Source organism: Ciconia boyciana, chromosome 14 (genome assembly GCF_034638445.1).
Source record: "Ciconia boyciana chromosome 14, ASM3463844v1, whole genome shotgun sequence".
Taxonomy (NCBI): domain Eukaryota; kingdom Metazoa; phylum Chordata; class Aves; order Ciconiiformes; family Ciconiidae; genus Ciconia; species Ciconia boyciana.
The window spans coordinates 2484816-2506482 of NC_132947.1; the positions used below are offsets into that span (position 1 = coordinate 2484816).

The window sequence follows — 21667 nt, forward strand, 5'->3', positions numbered from 1 at the left end:
GAAGTAGGCTGTTAAAATGCGCATTGTACTCAGGTTAAACTGTCTTTCAAGTTTACCTGCCTGAGCCTCACTGATTTAGATTTGCAGCGTTGGGACATCATCAGTATAGCTTGTATTATGGTCGTGTCAGGAAGCTCCTTAGTGCGGGGCAAACACATGGTAAGAAATAGCCCCTGCGCCACGGCACCTTTAGAGAGAAGAGGGGAAATAAGGGGCACCCAGAGATGAAGTGATGTTCTCGAGGTTACCCTGAACTGTCAATGGCAGAGTGTGGAGCTGAATCCTGAAGCGAGTACCCTGAGACCCAGCGCAGGGCCCTTTCCACTGTGTCTCCTGGCATCGGTTTAGGAAATCTGCTAGATGCTTATTTTGGCTTAATGCGAGAGAGAACCCAGTGATAAGGTGAGGAGGAGCGGTATAAACCTCTGTCTTGTTCTGGCTGGACTAACATGCTCTGGGGCTGGCATCTGGTAGCAATAATTTCTTTGCAGGTTTCAGATTGCTTTGTTTTCCATTCAGAATTAAAATAATAAGAATGAAATCTGGATAGCTTCTCAGCCTGGCTATTATGTGAACAAGAGAGAGAACAAATGAAAATACCCCATCAGACTCCAAGGCTGCAAACATGCACTATGTGACCTGAAATTTCACGTTAAAACAATCTGTCTAGAGGGCTTCTCGCTGAGAAGGCGAACAATAAAGGACAGTGGTTTCATGTAACCTTCATGCATCCGAGCCCGATAACCACAGAGGCTCCAGAAGCACAGTAATGGCCACGTCAGTTAATTTAAGTTGCCTGGGAGGAGCAGGGGCTGAGCTCAGAAATGGATCTTTTTTTCCTGGTGTTTCTGCACTTTGGTGGGAAATGAAGATTTTTTGAGGACAATGCTGCTATTGATTTAAGCTGAGAAAAGGAGCCTGGTGGTAGAAAACAAAGTCTGAGTGTGCAGAGCCTACCCCATCCCTCCTGTGCTGCAAGCGAAACACTTTAAATACACAGCAGTGGGCCTGTGTCAAGTTCTCTAACCAAGTAATGGGGTCTTCCCTATGGGGAAAAACCCCAATAATTTAGTTTTGGGCGGGGTGTTTTTGTTTGTTTTGGGGGTTTTTTTTAAAGGCTGCTTTTTACTGTAGGCCAGGCAAGGCAGCCTATTTGGCTTTTCCACCCTTCAGTCCTTAGCAAGGCCGGCTCTGTCCTTGCCTTGGGTGGCTCCTGTCCCCTTTGCCCACGCGGTGACCGAGTGTGCTCCTGTCCTCCCAGGGCATTTGATCCTGGCTTGAAAGAGGTGTTGAAGGCAATGGGAGGAATTGCTTTGTGAGGTGCTATGGTGTAGTGAGGAGCCTGGACGTTAGCTCAGACATGATACCTAATGTTTTGAAGCCAAATATGACATGAAATTGGATCTCCCCCATTTATAGGCAAGCACCTTGTCCTTGAAGGGCAGGTTTAAGAAAACTGAAGTTCTGCTCTGCTTTTTCCCCGCTGTCCCTGCGGAGTCCCAGCCCTTCCTCTTTTTTTTGGCCAGTGCAGGCGGTGCCCGTTACGCTTCCCATAGCCTGCCCTCCTCTGCCGCTTTGAATAATTTATCTGCAGGAAACCCATATTGCCAAGGCACCAGCCCAACACGTGCCAATTCCCTGGGAAAACTGTCAAAAAAAAAAAAAAAAAGCCCTCTGAAATTCATTTTGGTTGGAGGCAGGCTCCCAGCAATCAAACGTATTAGTCGTACTGTCGGCGTGCAGCGGCATTAGCTAGCTCGCTCAGCGCACGCCGACGTTGAAAGGCTCATAAATGTAATGAAGTTCCTTTGACACCTGCTCCTCTCCACACTTTAAATGTGAGCCATTGGTCCGCAGGGAACCAGGGCTTTAAAAATAGAAATTATAGTAATTGTCTGCTGTGTTATTGGGAAGATTGTAATAAACGTGGAGCACAACACCGCGGTGCCACGAGCTGAATGCTGACAGGATGCATAAATTGCTCCAGGTTTTGATTTTTTTTTCCCCTCTTTTTTTTTTTTTCTATTTTTCCTCCCCAATCTCCCCATCTAACAAATCACATAAATCATTGTGTGTTAACGCTGCATTTCCAGAGGGCAGCAGGGGAAGGGAGAGAGGCACTCGGGGAAATTTCATCCCTCCCCTTTGAGGTGTTTTCCGCTGTGGTGCCCCATCAGCTGGGGACCCCCATCCCCTCTCCCTTCCTGCCCAACAGCCTCCCTCCCTCCTTACCATCCCCAAACCTCAGGGGGGACAAGAGAGGCCCAAACCAAGCAGTGCATCATTTGAGGGTGATGGGTGAGGACCCCCGGCACCTTCTGCTGGGGACTGCGAGCAGCAGCCATCAAGAAAGAGTTTTGAGGCGCACATGGGAGTGCGGTGGCACATATCATGCGTGCATCGTCCCCACCGCCAGCGGAGCAGCACGTGCTCTGCATGCGTGTCCCTTCCTGCTCCTCGACCAGGAGGAGCAGCTGCTCGTGCCCCCCTTCTTTTGGGGGTGCCAGAGGGTTAGCTGTGGAGCCTCCTCATTTTGGGATGGCACAGGAGCTGGTTGCATCCTTCTCCAACTGGGACTTGTAGAGGATGCTCCAAAGAGAATTTGGTTTTTTCCATTCCCACTTGGAAATGGTCCTTTCCCCTGCTTTTCTCTCTCCTTCTTGTTATCCCAGGAGGAACGTCCCAGATGGTAACACTACAATAAAACCCAAATTGCCTTGTCCCCAATCTACCAGGCTACGATCCAGCCCCCTGCTCACGCCCCGATCCTGCATACCCCCTTGGCATCTGCTGCCAAATGCACCTGCCTGCAGAGAGAGCGTCTGTGTCAGGGGCGAGATGTAAAACCAGCTCTTTGACCACTTCAGCAACTTCATTGACAAGTTTCATGAAATCCCATTTCTATTAACTTCGCCACATCTTCTTGCCCCACCGTGCAGGTCCCCTGGTTTCGCTGCTCCCACCTCCAGGCACAGCCTGATTTCAAAGCCCCCCCTGACGCCGGGGCGTGGGTGCGGAGCCCGCGCTGCACCCCAGAGGTGGCTGCACTTCAGCCTTCCGCTATCTTGTGGCATGTTGTGATGTTTAATTAATATCAAGCACTTTGAAGTCCCTGATGTTACTTATTCATGCCCGTATTCCCTGCAGACCCTCCTGTTTGATGTCCATGTTGCAGGGGTTATTTAGATGCAACCCTCTTTGTGTCAAATTTAAGCAGAGAGGATTTAAGCTTTTTAGCGCACTACAGGAAAAGTTGCCCTTCCCGGGCAGGAGATCAGCTTGGCTGCATGTTCAGAGATTTCTGAATATGTGCTGGCTACTAACCTAGGTGCTCACAGCACTTCTGTGGTGTAAATCCAGAGAAACCAGTTCTGCCCTTAACAAGTGATGTCTCAGATGCAGCTGTTTTCCATCACGGGCCATCACATCTGGGTGTTTGTCCCTCTGTGGTACCCAACCAGCAGAGAGTCCTTGTTGTGTCCCAGGATGTGGAAATAAATTTAAGGTTGCTAAATTTGGGCACTATGGGTTAACAATAAAATCAGTGCAAGAAACCTCTGTCTCAAATACGCAGGAAAGCTTTCCCTGCCGCCCAGGTATTTACACAGAGCAACAACCACATGTGAGATTGTCCTTTAACAATAATTTTCTTGTTATCTTTCAACAATTATCTTTTCTTTCCATCCCAGATGAGTTTAGAAAATGACGATAAGAGAGCACGCACGCGATCGAAGTCTATCAGAGGTGAGCAGCTGGTTATCCCGCAGCGCGGGGATGTATAGACCTGAGCTCCCCGCACTTTGCTTGTTCCAAATAGGCTTTGATTTTTCAGGTCCAAGCTTAACTCTTTAAGTTATGCTCACTGCCCCCCCTCCAACCCCACCGCAATTTGTCTACAAACATGGAAAACTCCCAACCACAAACCTTTACAGGTCCTCATAATATTTAACCCTCATCCCCTACACCCAGGAGAAGAAAAAAAAAAAAAAGGGAAAAAAAAAAAGCCCCTTTGCATGCTTTGCTTTAGGGGGATCGCAATCACTGGAGCTTCAGATCAGCTCCTGGGGCTTTCATCATGCACGCTCTGCCAGTGACTTTGAAGTTGCACATCTGAGAGTGCCTGGCAGAAGTAGTGCATGCTGGAGAAGCAAACGGGGCTGTCCCCCGGCAGGGACGTGAGGACAAACGACTTGTTAATGCAAAGCTGGATTGTTATTTATTTTTGCTATTGGTCTGTCTTTGCGTGCCTTCTCTCTGGGAGAAGGCGAGGTGCTCTGATACAGAGCACAGGGTGTCACCTTGGGTGGTCCTGTGGCTACGTGTGATGGTTATGGACCGGCCTCTCCGTTTTGGTTCCTTTTTGTGGCCGTGGATTCGATGAATTGCAAAGGTGTGTGGAAGCAAGGGATGAACGGGGCTGGCTGAAAAAGTGTGATGGCTGCAGGGACTGCAGCTTCACCCACACAGCTGTGGTGGACCACCTTCCTTTGTCCTCACCCACCTTCCTCCTTGCTCTTCTCAGCATCTGCATCTTTTTAAAAACAGAACAAAACCCAGATGCTGCTAATTGTGCTGAATTGAGCTCAGATCTTTGGGTTTCACTGCTTTGTTGCACGTACATAAAGGTGCTTGCTCAGGTTGCTAAGGAGAGTGCCCTGATTCTATTTATTTTCTCGCACCCTGCCTTCCCCACACTCGAATCTGGGCTTCTTGATGTGAAAAGGTAATTTATTCCATACACCCTGGGACTTGCCACTGCCTCCAGTTTGTTGAAGCTTGTGAGTCATCCCACCAGAAGCTGGATCCCAGGAAATCCAATTAGCTCAAACAAATTGAGCAAACGTGTTATGGTTTTTAGCCTGGGCAAATTTAGACTTGTGTTGTGGGCTTTTTTTTTTTTCCTCCTGATTATTTGGATTCCTGGCTGGATGTAAGGTTTCAGCAGCGACGCAATGTTGTTGTATGTTGTTATGGTAAGCACTGGGATGTCCTCTTATTCACAAGTGGGAAATAATCCCTGAAAACCCTACAAACTATTCTTTACCCTAAAAGCCAAGTAGCACAGCCCCTACCATGTGTCTGAGCGTAGGCAGGGGCTCCCACGTCAGTCCGGTGTGACAAGGGGAGGAGAAAAATATGCCTGTGCCCGTTGATAGGTAGAGGGTAAATGTGGCCATTGCAGCAAAACAGTAGTGAACTGTGCAAAGAGTAACTGAGAAGCGCATTTTAAAGGCAAACATAGAGAAGAAGGCATGAGAAAACTCGATCTTTACTTAAAAGTGTTGGAGTCATATGCATGCATATCGGTATAGCTCCATTGACTTTAAAGTCATCATGTATTTAGAGAGAGGTAGTCCCTGATGCTGCAAGCATGCACTCACGTGCTTGAAACTAAGCACAAGCATGAGGATTTACAAGGCAGGATTATGATTTACTACAGGCTGGCATGCAGTAAACGATGGCAGGATAGATTTGCCCTTTCTTTCCCAAACGGGATGCCTGAGGAGGCAATAGAAACCCAGCAGCAGGCAGGAGAGGATCCCCCAGAGAAGGGGGATGTCTCGGGGGGGCTGGGCACCCCTGTTGTGTTTTTGACCTTGCGTTTGTTTCCATTGCTGCATCCTGCCCTTCGCCCAGTGCCCACGGAGCTCATCGGCCAGGAGGTGAGGTAAGGACCCTGCTCCTCCTCGGCGGTGGGAGGGAGGGGAGGCCCCGTGCTGGGACTGGCTTGGGCGAAGCCCGCAGCTCCTTACAGGCTTGGGAACCTGGGTGAGGGGAGCAAACCCATGGGACTAATGGGGTGGAGGTCTTGCTGGGGGGCTTATGCTGGTGGGCACCTTGTGTGTCCAGGTCCTTGGGGCACCACTTGATGACACACGTCAGGGGAACCACAGGAGTTAAAGGGATGAAAACACGAGCTCTAGATGGGTCACATTAGACTGAAGACCCTCCAGCTGTCCTCTGTCCCATCCCAGATCTAAACCCCAGCAAAACCTAACAACGCCCACGCTTTGTGTTGCAGGATCATTAGGGACAACATCCTACTAACCAGAGTTTCTTTTCCATGTATTTTACATCCTCTTATTTCCCCCAAACTATGTCGTGTCACATCACTTCCCGTGCCAGATGCTCCTCCTTTGGCCCTATGTCCCCCTGCTGAATCACCGAGGTCTTGTTGTCACTCATTTAGCAGTGCTGGCATGCAAACAGCAGCAGCCAAAAGAGCCAGAGCGAGCCTCTGCAGCCCTACAGAGCTTCTCATTATAAATAACAGCTTCCCCCATCTCTAAGCTCCCTTTAAACCTTGCACAAGGGCCTACGCAAGAGGTAGGAGTCTTTAACCTGGACAGGCGCTAATAGCAGGGGCTGCCTTTCCTAGCAGCCTCTGTTAGAAAGCCCTGTGTGTCAAAGAGTAATTGGACCTTAACCAACCCAATTTCAGAGCATTTCTGCTCCTCCACTCTCCTATTACTCTGGAGAGACGGGAGGAGCGAGTGGCAGGCATGCCACTTCTCCAACTTTTATTGCTGAACACTTGAGTGGAGGTGGTAATTGGAGCAGGTGACATATATAAGGGGCAGGACACAGTGCTCCACAAAGCCATCTCTGCAGCTGTCACCTAATTGCCTGATTAACTGGACGATTAATCGACTAATTGGAAGCAGGGCATCGTCTGCATAACAATAAGAAGCCCTTTTGTCAAGCATATGAAGGCTGTGGAGAGAGGGAGAGCAGGTCGGTGCGGTGGCTGTTGCGGGGAAGGAGAGCAGCTTTAATAGACCTCGAAGCCCCTTTCCCCTTTTGAGACTCCTGCCGAAATACATGAGATCTCCCCGGAGGAGAGCGGGAACGAGAAAGCCTGGCCCAGAGCATGCCGAGCATCACCTCTGCACTGGTGCTTTTTCAAGGGATTAAATTAATACACCGAAGCCGGAGACATCCCAAATCGCCACCTGCTTTGGAAAACCTCAATGCTGCACCACTTGGCTCTTTCCTACTTAGTTTTTACTGCAGGCTTCATTTCACCACATCAAAAATGGGGGCGGGGGGGGATCAGCTTTAATTGATGCAGGAAAGCTTATAAAAGCCTGTAACATCTTCATCAGAGCTGCTCTTGTTTCCCACTGAATAAGGCCTTTTTCAGGCAAGTCACTGGTAACATAAACACCGCTCTGTCTTTCAGCATGCAGTCACTTAAAGTGTGTCTGGGGCTGCTAAGGACAGACCAGCCTCAGTCATGACTGAGGGCAATTAAAATTAAATAGACTTTCAGATCATCAGCAGAGGGAGCAGTGAAGGGGGAGCTCCCTCTTCCAATTATGCATGTTAGCGGGACGAGATCTTTTTATGTATGACCTTGAGCGTTTTGGTCGGGAAGGGATGCCTCGCTGGCAGGCAAGACCCCAGGCACGTTGGGCTCGGGCTGTGTGTGCACGCCGAAAAAGCTGGGAGCCGTCCCCAAAGCGATGGCATTGGAGGATGCTCGGCATCTTGCGTTGAAATTGGGCCACGAGCAAAGGGGACAGCAGGAAGGAGGGACTTGGTCTTGGAGGGGCCAGGAGGTACAGCTTACACCCATGGCCACACATCTGCCTCATCTAGAAAGCCGTGTCCCCTTAGGGGACCTGCTGCCGACATTTGCCCTCTTAGCATTAGCTTTGCTAAGCTAAAGCAAGCCGGTCTCCCCGAAGGAAGGATTCCTGCTCCCCTGACAGTTCAGTAGTCCTTTCCTGTCCCGGTTTTTGGTATTCTTTGAACACAGTGATCTGACTTGTGCAGGGTCTTCTGGGGAGTTGAGCCATTAATAACCCGCCAGTGCACCCAGAGCTGCTGCATCCATTAGCGCACTCAGATCCTGCTTATCCTTAGCTTTCTGCAAGGGCTGAGCTCTCTGCTGAGAGCAGAAATTCTGAGTCCCTAAAGCCTGACTTGGTACTGTTTAATGTTGTCCTGTGTCTTTTACTCCAAGAATAACAGGCTGGCCAGATCCCCTCTGGGCTGGCGATGCCTTCTCCCTTTGCACTGTCATCAAGAGATTTCATTAGCACTTCCAGCTTCCTGGGCCGAGGGTGATACGGTGCTAAATGAGGTTATTAATCCTACACGACTCCAGAATTCCTCAGACGTCAGGCAAGTCACTTGGGCATCCTCTAATCAATGCCATAATCTGGTTTTGCCAGAAAATGTTTGCTTTAATGCTTCTTATCTGGAGCCCTTATAGCTCCTGGAGCTGGGACTAATTACCCCTGCAGGGGAGGTGCGCGGCCCCGCGCCGAGGGATGCAGCAAGCAGGCTGCGTCGCTGCAGCCCATGGCAAAGGCAGCAGTGGCTGCGAGCGCTGCCCAGAGCTCCCTGGAAGTCTTTAGCTCATCCTCTTCTGCAGAGCAGCAGGAACAAATGCAGGGATTTAGGAGATCTGGTCACCTAAATCCCATCCGTTTCCCCAAAAGTAAGGCTCTGAGGTGCTTTTGAGGATTTTTGTCCTGGTGATCTCCACCCAACGTGCTCTGGCTAAAACCTCCTCAATCCACTCCCAGCCTGCTCTCTCCAAAAAGCCACCCATTTCTTACTGCAAGGAACCCCAGTCCCCTGAGAAGCTGTCAAATAAGTGAAAAGCCCATGTCTTCCTCCTGCACCAGCGAAAAAGAAAACTGAAGAGTGGCAGTGGGGAGGCAGAGTGCAGTAGTTGTCTGCTTTTTAAAAGCTTGCTCTTACACATGCAAATCTTTAATTAAACATACTCATAAAACTATAATGAACCGTTCATCTAATTAAGTGGGGTGAGTCCTTTCATTAATTTTTAGCAAACTGCAAGGCTGCTCTCCTGCCCTCCTCACTTGGAATTCAAAGGGACAAGCTGAACCATTTGAGGGAAATTATCTTCCCTTTTGTGGTTATTTTGTTCCTTGTGCACAGGACCTGTTTAACGGACCATAGTTTATACACTTCTAATTAAAAATGAATTCTGCAAGTCCTATTGCTGTTCTTGATGGTTGCTTGTTTCCCTCTCAAGCTGTCCAACCCCAGGCTGTAACGGCTCAGGACACATCCGTGGAAAGTATGCAAGACACAGAAGGTGAGGCTGCGTCGGAGGTAGTGGGGATGGAAAAATGCCAGCAAAAAATGCAAAGACAGACGTTCACTGGAGAGAAGCTGGTTCAGAGCAGCAACCCAACTCACCTGCCCCAAATCTGCCTACCAAAGAGCCAGTTTGTCTCTCCATCAGTCTGTGAGGGATCCTGGGGTATCTGCTTCACCAGGCTAACAGTAGCCTTCCCACAGACCCCAAACCAAGGCAGAAGTACCTGGGCTCAGGCACCTGGGGTTGACGGGAGCTGTCGGAAGGCAGAGATTTTGGTCTGCTTGGTGCCTCTATGGATGGGGAGGGGAAATGAGAGTACACTGGCTGTCTTCGAGGCCAGGCCAGCCTTAACTGATGGCTTTCATCACCCTATAATGGTGAAATTGGAGTGGTTGGTGGACATGCCCCAGGAGCTGGTTCCGCATCCCCTGCCTGGTTTCATGGTGGCACTGGTGGCTGTCACCAGCAGTGGTGCTGGGAGCTGTTGGTCCTGCTGCTCCCTGGACAACCACTGCCCATGGGCCAGACTGCTGGAGTGAGCCCAGCATCCTTGTGCTGACTTCTGAGTAAAGTTGACAAAGTTGCACAAACTTAAGGTCTGAGAGCAGCTCTTCTGGCCACAAAGGGTTTAAACAGCTAAAAATCTGGGCTGCTGGATGATTTTTTTTTTTTTAGTATTTTTGTATTTGTCCCACTTGCCTTTGCCTAACCGGTTCAGATGCCATAGCCATGCCTTTCTCACTCGGCAATGCCTCCTCTCTGCTCCTTGATCCCATCTGCAGTTTACAAAGCTGCCCTCTAGCAAAGAAGAGGAAACTCCAGGATGCGGAGGCTGAACATCTGGTGTCAAAGAGAAAATCCCATCCGCTCAAGCTGGCCTTGGATGAAGGCTACAACGTTGACAGCGACGGCAGCGAGGAGGCTGAGGTGAAGGAGGAGTCTGGCTCTGACGAGTCGGAGGGGACGCTGGAGGAGGACGAGGCAGAGGCGGTGGAGCAGGAGGAGACCCGCAGCCCCGAGCCGGCAGAAGGTGCTTTATCATTATTGATTGCAGAGCTGTGTTCTGCAGAGGAATAAAGGGCAGGGAGTGTTAATAACCAGGAGTTATAGCTCCTCTGAATTATGTACAGGATAGGTTCTTCAATTATTACGTTCGGTGGAAGCACAACGGCAAAGCTCTGGTTAAGCTGAGGGGATGCGCACAGATTGTCTCCGGTGTCTTAAAAATGAGAGCTTTTCCATCAGGGATGCTCTCTGGGGAAAGACCCATGGAAAGCACAGAGGAGCTCGCCGCGTGGCTCAGACGGCGGTGGGGAAGGCAGCCGCGGTCCCACATCGGTGCCTCGAGGGGCTCGGCTGCCTTCCCCGGTGCGGGACCCGTCTCCCCGGCTGAATCCGGCCGCTCTCCGAGAGGAGTGACAGGCAAACAAGCTGGGTGTCCAGCCGGGTCCTGGCACTGTGTCGGTCCCGGTTTGGAGCCCCTGGCTTGGGGAGCACTGGGAACGAGGGGGCCAGATGGCTGCTGATGGTGGGGGGCTGGAAGCCGCGTGCATCTGAGCCCTGTGAAAGCTTCCAGTGGAAATCCCCTTACTACCTGCCATTCCCAGATGCAATAAATTAGGCTGCTCCAGGGGTATAACAGCCAGGCTCTGGTTTCAATTAAGCTTAAGTAAGACAAAGAGATGTTTACGAGCTTATACAATTACTTTATTTTCCTCCCTTTTTTTTTTCCTTTTCCTCCTGTTTTTTTTCTTTTCCTCCTTTTTTCTTTTCCTCCTTTTTTCTTTTCCTCCTTTTTTCTTTTCCTCCTTTTTTCTTTTTCTTTTCCTTCCTTTTTTCTTTTTCTTTTCCTTCCTTTTTTTCTTTTCTTCCTTTTTTCTTTTTATTTTCCTTCTTTTCTTTCTTTTTCCCTTTTTCTTTCTTTTCCTTCTTTTCCCCCCCTCAGAGAGAAGCCCAGCAAAATTGACCCATTATGGACAAAACACGGCAACAAGTATGTCTGGGCCCAGCAAGGCCAACTATAGCAGCTATCAAGAAATAATCGCCAACTCTCTCCTAAACCTAGGCCAAATAGCGGAGGAAACCCTCGCCATCGAAGGGCAGCTGCCTGAAGCTGAGCTGCAGGTCTCCAAGCCACCGTCCAACGTTGTACACCTGGTCCACGAGGATGCGGGAGAGGAGTTAGTGGAGGAGGAGTGCGACAAGGAGATCATCATCCAGACGGAGGATGCGGAGGAGGTCATCGAGGTCACCAGCGAACGCAGCAGCGAGTTGTGTCCGGAGCACCGGGACGACGCGAACTGTGAGGAGTCCTGCAAACTGCAAAAGGCTGAAGCAGAAGAAGAGGATGAGGAGGATGAGGAGGAGGATGAAGATGAGGAGGAGGAGGAGGAAGAGGAAGAAGAAGAGGAGGAAGAGGAAGAAGAAGAGGAGGATGAAGAGGAGGAGGAGATGGCTCCTGAAGTGATCTGCGAAGAAGCTCCTCACACTTCTCAGGACACCCAGAAAAGCCACTGTGAAGGGCAGTTCAGCCCGAAGCCCGAGTATTCGGTCATCGTGGAGGTCCGGTCGGATGACGACAAAGACGATGATGCCCGCTCCCAGAAATCAGCGGTGACCGATGAGTCAGAGATGTATGACATGATGACGAGGGGCAACCTGGGGCTGCTGGAACAAGCCATCGCGCTGAAGGCTGAGCAGGTGAAAATTGTGCGGGAGCCCAGCCGGCTGCCAGGAGAGCACGTAAAGCACTTCCAGGTGGATGAGAAACAGAGCAAACCGCTGGACAGCATCCGAAAGAGCTACTACGGCAAAGGTATGGGGACGAGCCTTCATCTGTCTCCCTCCTTCCCATCCCCAGCTGAATTTGTCTGCTCAGCATCCCATGAAAACTAGGCTGCTGGGGGGTTTCACAGCCCACAGAAGGAATCTAGCACAAATCCTCAATGCCCAGAGGGATGGGGACATCCTAGAGGTCAACAGTGATTGCACAAAATGATGGTGTCCTCTACACCTCAGCAGGGAAATTGCTTGGCTAAATTGCCTGTTGGCCTTGAAAATCTCAGCCTGGTCAGTAGGGCTCGTTTAAAATCCCAGTGGGTTTTAAAGTAGTGGTAGGAGTCTGGCCACAGCAACACGGGGGACTTGGCAGGGGTTGCAGAGTCCCTCGGGTGCTGAGCTGGGCTGCCTGCTCGGTCGCTGTGAGCTGCTCTATGCTCCTAGCTGGGTTAACTACTCAAATTGTTTTGCTGATTTTAATTTTTTAAACTTCCAGTGTTACAATTCTACCTTCAGGGAAAAAACCTCCAAACCCAAAGGTTTCTCCCTGTTTGACTGGAAAAGTGGTGGGAAGCATCCTTGGCAATTTTTCTCTCCTTTCCACCTCTTCCCCTCCAAATCCACTAACCTGCTTCCCACCGCCCTTTCCCCACAATCCCTAGATCCCTCAAGACCCGAGAAGCGAGAAATCAAATGTCCGACTCCTGGCTGTGATGGGACCGGCCATGTCACGGGACTCTACCCTCACCATCGCAGCCTCTCTGGTTGTCCGCACAAAGACAGGATCCCTCCCGAGAGTGAGTACATGGTGGGATAGCAAGGCTGGCTTAAATTAGTCTGAAGCCTTATTTCCTAGGGGGATTTTCACACCTGATGGAGCCGTCTCAAGGCCAATGGGCACTCCAAATAGTCCCAAATGATGTGAATTTTATGACCAAGTCCCTAGCACTAGCCTGATGTTAATCCTTGGCTTATAATGGAGTTTCTGGCATGGGATGGTGCTTTTCCAACTTGTTCCGGGATGCTTTTATCCACCAAATTGTTACTGTTCTTCTTGGGAAATGCTATGGAGGTTACTAGGAAGTCCTACCCTTCTTAAAGATTTTTAGCACCATCCTGTGGAGAACGAGGTCCCTTCTCCGAAAATCAAAGAGGTGCTTTAAAAATTAAGCTCACCTCCAGAGGTGTGTTAAGCTGTTCCCATCTTCACACTGAATGGCACATGTTTTTCTCTATTTGGGATATCATGTTGGGAAGAAGGGGAAACTCTTCTTTCCTGCTGTCCAAGTGTGCTGAAGGTGTTGCCTTACAGCAAAGGAGAGGAGTCGTTCAGGATGTGCAGGATAGCTGAGTCTCCTCCCACACTCTCATCACTGTAAAATTCACAAGCTGCTATATCAAGATTCATCTATTCCACAGAAAATATTTATCATCATCATAACAGATTTATATATATACACATAAAGGGATATCTTATTTCTACCTCTCTACCAGCATCCTAAATAGCTTTCCCTGTGCATATACATAAAAATCAATGTTTTAAGTTTATAATAATGGCATAATAGACCAAAAAAAAAAAAAAAGGAGCCCTTCCTTATCAGTAATTTCAAAGGTTGCAGACCTGCCATAAACACAGAACTGCAGGAAACAAGGAGAAAGTACAGCTATCTTCACACAAGCTTGAATGCAAGAAAAAATATTAATAAATAACTAACACAAGCTGTGTGCTTTAGAAAAGCTTGCAAATCAAATTATTTTCTTTACTTTTAAGGTCAGTGCTGCAGGAAGCAATAATCCTGAAGATTAAAATTAAAAAAAAAAAATCAAAGAAAGACTAGTCCTAAGGATAAAAGCAGAGATACAACTTCAATCACTTAAAACTACCTGAAATTGGGAGACCTGGCTCCAAACCAGTGGTGGGTGGGAGGGGCTGGATGGGGGAAACCAGATTGCAATCAGCAAACAAGGAGAAAGCCCAAGCTGTGTGCAGAGATGCTAATCTAGTGCTGACCTGAGCACTGCTGCCTTGTAAATCGTTTTTTTCTGTACACAGACGAATTCTAATTACAGCATTTCACGTTCCCTGATTTCTAGGAAACCAGCGTACAAGACTTGATGATTTTGTCTTTTTTTTTTTTTTCCTCTGATTTTTATCAAGCTGTTTTTGTTTCCCTTCCCCTCTCCCCTTCCCCTTCTCGCTCTGAAGTCTTGGCGATGCACGAGAACGTGTTGAAATGCCCCACACCAGGCTGCACAGGACAGGGTCACGTCAACAGCAACCGCAACACGCACAGGAGGTACCAGCTTTGACTTCTCCTCCGTAACAGCCAGGGCAAGGATGGCAGCAGGGCAACCATCCCCCAAAGCCTTGGCTTTACTCTTGTACTGGGAGATGGCGCAACTAAGATGGGCGAAGTAGGGATGACCCTAAGACAAAGAATAATATGAGAAAGCAGGACGGGGTAGTGACTTTAGGACGAGAGGAAATGGCCTCAAGTTGCGCCAGGGGAGGTTTAGACTGGATATTAGGAAATTTTACTTCACTGAAAGGGTTGTCAAGCATTGGACCAGGCTGCCCAGGGAAGTGGTGGAGTCCCCATCCCTGGAGGTATTTAAAAGACGTTTGGATGAGGTGCTTATGGACACGGTGTAGTGGTGGGCTTGGTAGTGTTAGGTTTACGGTTGGACTCGATGATCTTAAAGGTCTTTTCCAACCTATACGATTCTGTGATTCTCTGATTGTGGCTGGGCAATAGAGCTGAGCAATGCTTCCAGGCTCGTAGGTGGGACTATGGAGGGGCAGATGCAGGTGGGGGTTCATGGAAGAGGTGTTTCGTATTAGGGAAGCAGAGGGTGCCTGGTGAGGCTGACAGGAGGGTGAAGTTTGTGTTTGGTGGTGTGGTACTCAGCAGGATTTCTAGGAATTTCCACAATATTTAGGCTGAAATTATTGATGAGCTGGGAATTTAGGTCCTCTTGCTGTTGGACCTTCGCCCAGATGTGATCAAGAGGGGACAGGGTTGCGCTTTGGGACCTGTGATTATACCCCATGCTCTGGCTTCGGTTAAACTCAAGCGCTTTTACAAACGGGAAGGCTGCGAGTGGACTTAAAAGCTAGAAACCTTCCAAAAAGCCAGACTAGCTTGTGCTACAGGGCTGTGCTCACCCTGTGCCATTTGTTGCACTTGAACTTAATTAGCAGAGAGCGACGGCTCAGCGAATGTCAATGCGTTTGCAGGCGCGAGGTGAGTTTGTGTCGTTACTTGTTCAGCCGTGGAGGAAGCTGGTGCATGCTTCGTCATAGCCGTAGCTGCTAAAGGAAAATTAGGGAAATCTGCTTGGTTAATTGAGAAGCTCGGTTTGGTGCAGGCAGCAAGCGATTGCAGTGAGATTGAGGTGATCCACTGGTGTTAGTAGGTTATGGAGCGAGCTTTGGGCACAGACCCAGAGGGTTTGGAGCCCTGCATTTCACATGGGACTGGGCTGGCATTCCCTTGGTGCTGGCTGCTCCGGTGATGAAGGTGCCTGTGATGGCTTGGGGTCGGCTGGGAGTATGTGGGCTCTGCTTGTGCGGGGTTTTTACCTTCCCTGAGCAATCGCTGCAAGAGCCAAGCTGTCCCAAAGAGGCAGAGCCAGGCTTACGCGTAGGGCATGTGTGAGCAAAAGCCATCACAGCCCCCGACCTCCCCCAGGCACCGGCGTGCTGGCAGCTGTGCACATCAGAAGTGCAAATGTTTCCCCGCAAGTGCCCCTCAGAAGGCTCCCTTCAAACGGCCCCTGCAAAAGATCCAAATAAATACAAATCAAAAATACCATTTAACTGCTAAAACCACTCAAAGAAACCAGCCCGTCCCCCTCTGCCCCTGCTGTGCTCAGCCCGGGGAAGCTGCCTCCTCGATCCACCTCCAGGCCCTGGGGATGCTCCGGGGCTCATCCTGGAGAGATTTGGCACTGATGTTTGGCTGCTTTCCTGCTTGCCAAGACTAAAAGTAAGCCATGATAATGATAATAAAAAAACCCTTTAAATGCAAACATTTTTCTCATGGGCTCAGTGCAGCTCTGGGTCCCTGAAATGAAGATTTTCATGCTCATCCCTCATGCTTGGTTTCCTTCTCTCTTTTTTTCCTCCTTCTTTAAAAAAAAAACCTCCCACAGTTTATCTGGGTGCCCCATTGCTGCTGCTGAAAAATTAGCCAAATCGCATGAAAAGCAACAAACCCAGTCTGGTGATCCTGCGAAGACCAGCTCCAATTCTGACCGGATACTCAGGTAAATGGGACCGCAAAGCCCAGTGCTGCCCCAGCCCTCCCCGCGATGCCGCGCTCGCAAGAGCAGCCGTCACGGCTCCCTCCAGCTGTATCTTGATACTGCTGAGTCCTGTTATTATGATCATAGGTCTCGCCAAGGTGGGGAGATATTTAATTGATGATCCCAGGGAGGGCATTGAGGACAATGAATTGCTTCTGTAGCATCAATTAATGCTGAGGCTACAGGCCAAAGGGTTTTACCAGTGCAGCAGAAGGCATTTGTGCCGATTGCTCTGCAATGCAAACTGCCAGCGAATGATGGCTATTATATTAGCATTATAAGTAGGGTGGGCTCAGGGAGGGGGAGGAGGAGATTTAGGCTACATATAAATCACTTGATGGCAGTTTCGCCTAAGTCCACCCGCTTTTCTTCCTTAACCCGCACGGTTCAGAGGAGAGAAACCTGCCACTCATTTCCAAACCAGTCGCATTTATTTTGTTATTTCGCCCGTTTCTATCTTCCCGGGAGAAAGGGCTGTCTCACATTAAGGATGTCCTTGATAGATGCTGGCTTCCGTAGCTGATGTGATTCATGAGGCTACAGATGGATTGTAATATGGTTAGTTATTTTGCAACAAGAGCAGGATAAAAACCGCAGTATGAGACCCTGAGCAGCACTCCCACAAAGGCATCGAGGCCTGATTAATTTATTTATTTGCTCCCCAGGACTGCTGAGCACCCTGGTGCACCAGCGCTCGGTGCTTTGGAAAGGCCATTTAGGGCGATTACTTATTTATTTGCAGCAGAGCCCGCGCCGGGCGCAGAGCGCTCTGAGCACATCACGAGGACGGTCCATGCTCCAAGGAGTTCCCGCTCCGAGGACTCGCTGGTGGAAAGAGGTCACGGGAAGGAGAATAACAATAGGCCATTTATATACAATTTATATGCAAGACAAATTGATTCATGATAGGCAGCCCAGCAGAAGCGGGTCTTTAAGAGGGACTTTGCAAGCAGGGGAGAGGCCCTGGCGCTTTTGCAATGAATCTGCAGGGGGGGTGGAGCTAAACTGGGGTCCTCGTGCCTTCGTGTGCCGTCCTGTGTCATGGGTCCCATAAAGGAGTGATGCCCAAGTTTCTACTGCTGTTGGAAAATGCTGCCACACCACAGCAGCCTGCGAGAACATTGTTTTGCATGAGATCGACACCTCAGTGTTTTGCCTAAAAAAGAAGAACAAAAAAAGGACAAAAAGGGGAAAAAATAAAAAAGGAATCTAAGAGACTCAAACCAGATGCAGACTTGCTGAGGGAGAGCAAAAGGGCTGTCGCTGCCTCCTCTTCCTCAGTAACCCCTTGGGGACAAGGTGCAGCTACACATCCCCATTGCGTCCGGTCCCCTCCCAACAACCATCTCATCGAGGAAAAGAGAAATCACTTTTGCTCATTGTTTCATCCTCAGGCCTATGTGCTTTGTGAAGCAACTGGAGATCCCTCAGTATGGAAGCTACCGGCCCAACATGGTCCCAGCAACCCCCCGGGCCAACCTGGCCAAGGAGCTGGAGAAGTACTCCAAGGTCACCTTCGATTATGCAAGTTTTGATGCTCAGGTTTTTGGCAAACGCATGCTTGCCCCAAAGATTCAGACTAGCGAAACCTCACCTAAAGCCTTTAAATGTAAGTTGGGAGCAGGGATGGGCTGGGTTTTGCATTTTCTGCCTTTCTCAGCGTGTCGCGAGGCTCTGGGATCATGGCTTTGGGGTGATGGGAGACTCGGGGCTGAGTTGCTGGATCCCTCCTGCTGCTGCGAAGCAGGGGGAGAAATGGGGATGGGGGAGGCTGAGATGGGTCCTGTGGCATGTACATGCTGGAGAGAGGAGCCTGTGGCTGCTGGTAAAGCTTTTCTTCGGGGAGAGTTGCTTTGGCTTCAGCTTTGGGAAGAATTGCATCAAGTGGTGGGAACATTAATCTGAGCGATGTCTCTAGGTGGGATAAGTTACACAGTTGTCCTCAGTCGGTCCCCGCTGCTTTGCAGTTCATATCTATTGATCTGTCTTTCCTCATCTAGCTAAATGGATTATAGTTTTCTTCTCTTCCATCTTATATATGACCCACTCCACCCATTTGTCTTCTCTGCTGTGCTCTGCTCTCCAGCTCTGCTACCTATCGATCACCCACCTCCTATCTCCCAGCTCTTTCCTGTCGTAGCCACCCACCTCTGCTCTGCACCGAGGACCTTGCACTGGTTACGACACTGTGCAACGAAAGTGAAAATGAAATGGCTAAATAAACCCTCAGGGGCTGGGCTGTCAGGAGCAGGAGGGAGTCTGCATGGGGAGCCAGCCTGCCGCAGACTGATGTTAAACCTCCTGCTTCCCTTTGACACCAAACGTGCACCTGAAGACATCTTTTTGAGGGGAAAAAAAAAATATTTAGGAGCCCGGTTTGCAGTAGTCAGCAGCCTCAAGAGGGCTCTCTCTCTGGCTAATCCCAATTCCAGAATCCTGTTTAATCCTGATGCAGCTGCTCTCTAAAAAGTGCTCGTACTTGAAAGCATCCCGGTTGTTGCACTACAATGGAAGCACCATTTATTACAGTACTAAATCTGTAAAGGATCAGACAATGAAATTGGATGGAGGCCAGAGAGCACAACTGCCACTGTCATCCTGGGTTAGGGCTGATGGAAAAGTAATTTGTTTCCCAGCACAAGTGATTCTCTTGCTGAATAGATTGTGTTATTTGCAATATTAGCAAAGAATTTTCAGGGTAATTGTACTGACAAAAATAATTCCAGCAGACCCACTAGGATAATCCTTTCTATTTTTTCTCATCACTTATTTTACTAATTTGCTGATTGCGAGTCTATTAGTGGTAGAAATACTTATGAAATGGAAAAGCATCGCTGAGCCTACGGTGTGAAATTGAAATTGGCATCTCACGATCCTGGATATTGTTAGGTTGGGCTGGCAAATCCCCGCACCCCGCTGCAAAGACATGGATTAAACTGGACTCAAAAACAAGCAGCCATACACAAGAATAACCATTTGGGCAAACCTCCAATGAGTTAATCAAAGCGACAAGATGAATATGATTGCCAATCATAGCAGGGAAATCTGTTCCTTTCACTGAGAACTTATTTTAAAGAGATCTTCATCCAGAGGGATTTATATTCCCCTGTATGTGTGTGCATAATTCCCATTAATGTCAATATGCATTATATACGCACACAACAAGGAAGAAAGCAGTCCTCAGGAAGATTAGCATTTTATAGTGTCTTATATTACGAGTTTGTAATGGGAATAATGAAATCGCTTTGCTCTGTAGCCGCATCAACCAAGGTTGTCTTGCTGCTTCGCCATCATCGAGCCAAAGCTTATGAGTCTTCCCTGGGTGAGACTCCCACAGAAAGGGGAGATGTTTTCCCCCAAAAAGGGCATAGTGAAATGAATTAAGAATTTGAAGATTGTGCTAATTGATTCAGAATACAATCCTGTGACTGCTGAAAATCAGATGATCCCCTGTTTGCACCCACTGAAACTACTGACTTCAGAGGGACTCTCTGTGGGTCAGGGCCCTCCTAAACGGGTCCAGGTTCAAGATCAGGGCAAGTTTTATTGTGGGTTAACGCTGGGAAATACTCACTTTCATTTCGTAGGCTGTAAAGAGAAATTGCATCTCCAGGATTGCACTGCTGCATGCTGTGACATACAGTAACAGTGCGGTGTCGTGGCCACGTGCGGCTATGTAATAAATCCTGTTATTCAGGCATATTTAAATGATATGTCAGCTGTCAGAAAATCCATATTTCACTGGTGTCATCGTCGGAAGCTCGTATTTCATAGCCATGGTTTTGCTATTAATGTCATTTTTTAAATTGTAAGTTTTCAAACGTGCTACAAGAAATCTCCCCGTAAGTCAGCTTTGCAGATATGTTATGAACAACCAAAAAAAAGAGCCAGGAAGCTTCTCTAAGCTTTCTCCTTTGACCGCTTCCACCAAGGAGCAGCTTTAATGAAGAAAAGCACTCATGTTTTGGGAACTCGATGGCAGAGTCAGTTAATGAAATAAGTTTTCACACTGAGAGACCATTGCGCAAGCCGCAGCCAGCACTGCTCCTATTGCACATCCCAGGCAACAAAATAGCCCGTGGATAGGTAATAACCACAGGTTGCTACTGGAACTGCTAATACGTTGTCTGTGTCAGACTTAACCTCTCACCGCTGCCCGTGCTGGTTATACATTAGCCTTGTGTTGTTCCTTCTCTTTTTATTCCAGCCAAACCTTTTCCAAAGGCCTCTTCCCCCAGCCACAGCCCCTCCAGCAGTTACGTGAAGAGCACTTCATCTTCCTCCACAGGCTTCGACTACTCCCACGATGCCGAGGCTGCACACATGGCTGCCACTGCCATCCTCAACCTCTCCACCCGCTGCTGGGAAATGCCGGAGAATCTCAGCACGAAGCAACAAGAGGCCCCTGGCAAGGTAAGCTGAGCATGTCCGGGGACCACCCAACCACCACGCAGCAGAGTGGGTTAAATCTTGAAGTTTGGGATGGGAGAAAACCTTTTTTTACCCTTCCTTTCATTTTAAACTTTAAATATAGAGGGAATGCAGAGATTCATCACATATCGCTCCCTGCTTGGGGTGATGCAGTTTGGAGGAGGTAATCTTGGCTCTTAGTGTGTTATGGAGATGCATCATAGCTCAAATTACCCATCTGAGATGAGCATTGTTCCCAAGCAGAGTCTCAGGGCTGGTTTCAGTTGCTCACTGGTCTGTATCTGATGTCGTTTGAGATTCCCCAGTTGCATCCAGGCTGACCTCCAGCTATTTTTCAGAGGAATTAAGGTTTTCCAGAAGTCCCATGTTGCACTTGCAGCCTCGGGCAGATGTCTTGGATGCCATGGGGCATCTTCAATGGCACTAGATGCCTGTGTTCAAGCAACCGAGTCAAAATGCCATGTTGCTGGTAGTAAAGGAGTGCATTTGCATGGCATGTTTCTGAAAATGTTTATGAAAGAGCATCCCTTCCATTCAGTTCCTTCTAACTGACTGTGGAGAGGACGGGACATGAACAACCTGCCCCCTGCACTGCAAAAGACAAATGGGGACAAGATGCCTATAGGGAATTGCTGGCAGCTGCTAACGTTGGGCATCTTTCCAACCTTTCAGTCCATGGACATTGAGGTGGATGAAAATGGGACTCTGGACTTGAGTATGAACAAGCACCGCAAACGGGAGAGCACCTTTCCCAGCAGCAGCAGCTGCAGCAGTAGTCCCAGCATGAAGTCCCCAGATGTGTCCCAGCGCCAAAACAGCACCAGTGCCACAAGCAGCACCATGACTTCCCCCCAGTCCAGCCAGACCTCCCGCCAGGATGAATGGGATGGGCCCATTGACTACACTAAACCAAACCGTCAGCGGGAAGAGGAGCCAGAAGAGGTGAGCGGTGACTCTTGATGCTTAAATAACACCTCAGGGGGGACTGAATGCCATGTTAGCATGCACAGTTGTCCTATTTTCCCCTAGAACTCCTAATTTGCCCTTTGAGCCTAGGAGAGTATTATT

At 49.0% G+C, this 21667-nt stretch overlaps 1 protein-coding gene across 1 annotated transcript in view; it reads left to right on the plus strand.

Annotated features, from left to right (window-relative positions):
• Positions 1 to 3689: 3689 nt before the first annotated feature.
• Positions 3690 to 21667, plus strand: part of MYT1 (myelin transcription factor 1) — a 34478-nt gene continuing 16500 nt past the window's right edge. Inside the window, exons 1-11 of the mRNA XM_072879511.1 lie at positions 3690 to 3744; positions 5638 to 5668; positions 9014 to 9076; positions 9865 to 10114; positions 11030 to 11897; positions 12523 to 12657; positions 14067 to 14157; positions 16016 to 16129; positions 17563 to 17777; positions 20457 to 20581; positions 21272 to 21541. Of these exons, the coding sequence (XP_072735612.1) occupies positions 3690 to 3744; positions 5638 to 5668; positions 9014 to 9076; positions 9865 to 10114; positions 11030 to 11897; positions 12523 to 12657; positions 14067 to 14157; positions 16016 to 16129; positions 17563 to 17777; positions 20457 to 20581; positions 21272 to 21541 (2217 nt within the window). The remainder of the gene's footprint in view (positions 3745 to 5637; positions 5669 to 9013; positions 9077 to 9864; positions 10115 to 11029; positions 11898 to 12522; positions 12658 to 14066; positions 14158 to 16015; positions 16130 to 17562; positions 17778 to 20456; positions 20582 to 21271; positions 21542 to 21667) is intronic.